At 54.8% G+C, this 4537-nt stretch overlaps 1 protein-coding gene across 1 annotated transcript in view; it reads left to right on the plus strand.

The window, feature by feature from the left end:
* Nucleotides 1-789: 789 nt before the first annotated feature.
* Nucleotides 790-4537, plus strand: part of LOC138157988 (arf-GAP with GTPase, ANK repeat and PH domain-containing protein 2-like) — a 4455-nt gene continuing 707 nt past the window's right edge. The window contains exons 1-2 of the mRNA XM_069083821.1: nucleotides 790-1782; nucleotides 3503-3561. Of these exons, the coding sequence (XP_068939922.1) occupies nucleotides 834-1782; nucleotides 3503-3561 (1008 nt within the window). The 5' untranslated portion in view covers nucleotides 790-833. The remainder of the gene's footprint in view (nucleotides 1783-3502; nucleotides 3562-4537) is intronic.

Here is a 4537-nt window from a genome sequence, read left to right on the forward strand (position 1 = left end):
ATTCCCTTGCCCCTCTTCCCGTGTGAGCACTGTGATTTACCAAGTTAATTGTGGAACCCTCAATCCAGAAGTTGAAATAAGGCCCCACCTCCCCACCCTGGTGGTTTAAGTGAATTGGTCGTTAGCAGTTGGGAGAAACTAGTGGCTTCAGGGTCTTGGAAGTTAGTCATTAGCTCAAGAAGGTAGAGCCCAGGCCCAGAGGTTATCTGCTGATCCCACAGCCATGGGTAAAGCAACACCTAAGCCAGCCCAGACAGATGAGTATCTCCCCCGGTTTTTATAGTTTCCAAAGGAGAAAAAAAAAACCATCTCCGGAAACATCAGAAGGTCTCCGAAGCCTTAACAGCCCTCGCTCTCAGGGAGAAGCCCTTTCTTTGAAGTAGCCGAAATCATTCCCGCTCCTCTTCTCTGGTGGAGGGGAGGGCTGCCCACCCTTCTCCATAAAGCACCTGGATGCATGTGTGTGCACTTGGACCATTACTTAGCCGTCTTGCCCATTCTCTGAACTCTCACCCAAGTTTCTTGCCCGCTGGCTTCCCGGGTGCTCTCTAGACCGTGCTGGCTGGGCTGCCTCCAGTCCCAGGTGTTCCAGGCCAGGCTTGCCAGCTCTCCCTCCCCAGTCCTGGCTCCTGGGGCTCCCCAGGTCTGGGCTTGCCTGCTGGGCTGCAGCTCTCAGGTGCTGGTACTGGAGGATCCGAGGGAGGGACGCCGGGAGGGAGGCCTGGGCACGGGCTCCAGGTGCTCAGCGCACCCCCCCCCCCCAGACCCGGTGGCAGCAGCCCTCCCTCCCCCACCCCCCTCACCATGGACCTGGGCCACCCTGCCCCCTGAGCATGGAGCAGGGCTGGCCCCGGGGTGACAGCTGCAGCAGGGAGCGGCCCAGGGGTGCCTGTGGCCGCGCCCTCAGCGTCTCCGACTCGCTGGACCTGCAGGGCTCCTCCAGCAGCTGGGCCGTCCAGGCTGCCCTCTGTGCAGCGAGGGAGCAGCCCCCCCGGCCCAAGAGCTACTGCTCTGCCCATCCTGGGGCGCCCCCTTCCAGTGCCCGAAGCCTGCTCCTGAGCCTGCTCCGGCCGCGCACCGGCCGCCACCAAAGCCAGTCCGAAGGGCTCTCCACTGGCGCCAGCCCCGAGCCCCCTGGGCTCCCCGGGACCTACACCGCTGTGCCCTCCGAACCGGCCGCTTCTCCCAGTCCGGAAGCCCCCAGGAGAAGCCGGGCCCTGGGAGAGAAGCAGCATCGGCCCCGGCCGACCAGCATGACGTTCCTGGAAGTGAACCGCCTGGAGCTTTCAGGAGCTGATGGGACAGGTGGGGGCCTGGGCCGGGCGGGGAGCTCGGGCTTTTTGAGAGGCAGCTCCCTCTGGAGCAGCCAGCGCTGGCAGGTGTTTCGGGGGAGCAGCGGGCGGAGCAGCGAGTCCCCCAGAAAGGGCTTTTCAGCCTTAAGGAAAAGTTTCAGCTTCCGGCTGCGTCGGGGCCAGGAGATTCGTCGTTCTGAGTCAGGACTGCTACCCCGGGCCCGGGTTCGAACCAAAAGTGATGGTGATGCCAGCTCTTTACATGCCTTCCCCAGTCGCAGGGACCTGCTGTACCCCGAGGGCAGGCAGGTGGCCCCAGACTCCACCCGACCCAGTACAGGTGCCAGCCTCTGGAAACTCCTCACTAGCCGCTTCCGCCGGAGAGAATCGGGGTCATCTGGAACATCACTGCCCCGAGAGCCCCTGTGGAGCCGGAGGGCTGCCACAGCCCCAGTTCTCCTGGGGGTCCAGAGCTCCCCGCGGGCATCCGGTAAGGAGGAGGAAAAGCTGGCTGGCCCGTCCAACAATGGAAGGCCAGTACCCATTCTGAGAACTTTCACGCAGGTCCCTGCCAGTTGAACCTTTCTCTGGGCATTTGCCTCTTATGACTAGGAGTCAGGTAACCTAGATCACTGTCATCATCTCTAGGGGGTCCCCTGGCCTGTTGTGCCCAGGCACAGGAGACCAAGGACAACCATCAGGCCTGTACTTGTGGCATGTTTTTAAAAGCCACCTGGGGCTGTGGACCCTAGGTGCTTACTTAGTCACTGCTGTAAAATTAGAGGATTGGACCAGATGAGCCCTTAAAGACCCTATGAATATCGGAAATGTAAAAATTGAGAGCCTTCTAGGTGAAGGTTGGTGGGCCCATGTGGGGGTTTTATCCCCAAGCACTGGATACTCTGGCATCAATTAATGCCATCAATCCTGCCCTGGAGCTGGAGCTTGGTTGTGAGGGAAAGGCTCCATTCAAAGGGAGAAGAGAATTGCAAACTCTTTGAGGTCAGGGAGGGGTCTGTCTTTGTTTTTTGTCTCTGACTCTCTAAAACAAACTTCTTCACATATGTTGAATTGAGAGGTTGGAAGTATCCTTCACATAGAGTGAGGGTCACATGGAGTGAGACTGGAGAGGAGAGTGTAAGATAAAGAAGGTAAATGGATAGCAGAGGACAGGTCTGTGCTGTGTGTCCCAGGGACTCTGTGTAAAACACTCATGGAATTGAATTGTATTGATTTGGAGGAACTTCTGGGTCTCATTCCTAGAGGGAAGCAGCCTTCTTTGTTCTCTAGGGAAAGCAGGACAGAAACTGCTCAGGAACAAGTATATTGTAGATAATGACCCTAGGGAAACCGTGGAATGTTATGGAAACCAGTGATACTCCCCCAACACTCACTTATCTGGAGGGGGTGAGAGTCATGAAGGAATTCATAGGGATTTGGGGTTGCTGGCTGGCTAGGGTCAGCAGTACTTTGGTGGGGCCCTTGGTACTCAGAGAAAAACCCCTTTCTTTCTTCTCCCCCTTCCCCTTTCTCTTTTCCCAATGTGTCCCAAACAAGGGCCACTAGAAACCTAATCAGGAGTTCCAATGGGTGTCAAGTATGGGTTGGGAAAGTAAAGGGAAGCTGGCAGGGGGGAGGAGCAGGATCTGGGAAAGAAAAAAGGAGGGAGCTCCTCATCTCTCAGGAGGAGCTTGGGGTGGAGAGTGGGGCTGGGACCAAGGCTCCATGTGGTCTGCCCCTTCCTAGAGGAGGCCAGGGAGGAGCCCTTCCCCACTCTTTACCTCTGCTCAGGAATGTGGTGGGTGGCCCCACCCTCCTCTGGGTGAGTTGTTTCTACTCGCAGAGGGAGGCTTGCCTTCACTTCTGGGCCCTGCCAAGTGCCAGGCCTGCCTTGATCTCCTCTTGAGACCTGCAGTGGAAATCTTGCGACCAGCCCTGAGTATCTTGGGGGCAGAGGTGGTGAAGGAGCGAATGCATAGGAGGCGAAGGCATAAGCAGTCAGGAGCAAACTTCATGTGGCTGCCATTACTGAGCAGAGTTTGACTCAGCTCCCGAGGATGTCCAGTCCTCTGGCAGAGGCTCAGGGTCTTGAAATGTCCATGGGAACTAATGGATGGAGTTAAGAAGGAGTCAGAGTAGTGGATGTGAAAGGGGGAATTGTACAGGCCGCCCCACCCCTAATGGTTCTGTTGTCTTTCTTTGCCCCACAGACTCATTTGTTAATAGCCAAGAATGGACCCTGAGCCGATCCGTCCCTGAGCTTAAAGTGGTAAGTGAAGGCAGGCAGGAGGGAGGGAGGGAAGCAGCGCATCAGGGTACCTGCCCCCCTGATCTGGGAAGGGATCATTGCCTCTGAGAAGTACCAGGCCTGGGTCTCTCTCCTCCTTATTCCTGAACTATCTCTTCTTTCCTTCTAGTTAGGTCTGTCTCTGTAGACTTCATCTGATTCCCCGCCCCTGGCTCTTCTCCCTTCCCTTTTGCCCCTTGTTTTTCCCGCTTTGGCCCCTCCTCTTCCTTCTCTGTCTTTTCTAGAGGGACAAAGAACTTGTTCTCTTCTTTCCTGGAGGAGCTGGGCAGCTCAGTGAAAGAGCTCTGGCCCTGGAGCTCCCTATCCGCCTTTGGACCTTTATTAGCTGTATGGCCCTGGGCAAGTCACTTTACTTTTCTCTCTAGTATAACCTCTAGATAGATGGATAGACAGAAGATCTAGATATCTACCTCAGTTTCCTCAACTGTAAAGTGAGCATAATAACAGCACCAACCTCCCAGGGTTGTTGTGATGAGATAACATTTTTAAAACACTTAGCAGCATAACTGTGCCTGCACATGGGTTGGCCCTTAATAGATATTTGTTCCTTCCATCCCCCCTCCTTCTTTGCTTTCTCTAAAACTTAAAACTAATCCTAATATTAGCTAATAATAATAGCTGACAGTTTTATGTAACATTTACCATGTGGCAGACACTGTGCCAAGCATTTCACAAATATTGTCCCACTTGATTCTAACAACAACCCAGAGGGAGGGGGTACTATCATGATACCCATTTTCCAGTGGAGGAAACTGAGACAAACAGAGGTGAAGTGACTTGTCCAGGGTCACACAACTAGTAACTGTCTGAAGCTACATTTGAACTCAGAGCCCTGGGCCTAGAGTCAGGAAGCCCTATATACTATGCCATATCTCTTTTCCCTCTAATACCCATATTAATTAACTCTGACACTCTCTGTCTTTCCTGTTCTCTCTCT

The sequence above is a fragment of the Petaurus breviceps genome, unplaced genomic scaffold (genome assembly GCF_028583685.1).
Source record: "Petaurus breviceps papuanus isolate PSGF00001 unplaced genomic scaffold, PetGlider_PUasm1.0 115, whole genome shotgun sequence".
In the NCBI taxonomy this organism is placed as follows: domain Eukaryota; kingdom Metazoa; phylum Chordata; class Mammalia; order Diprotodontia; family Petauridae; genus Petaurus; species Petaurus breviceps.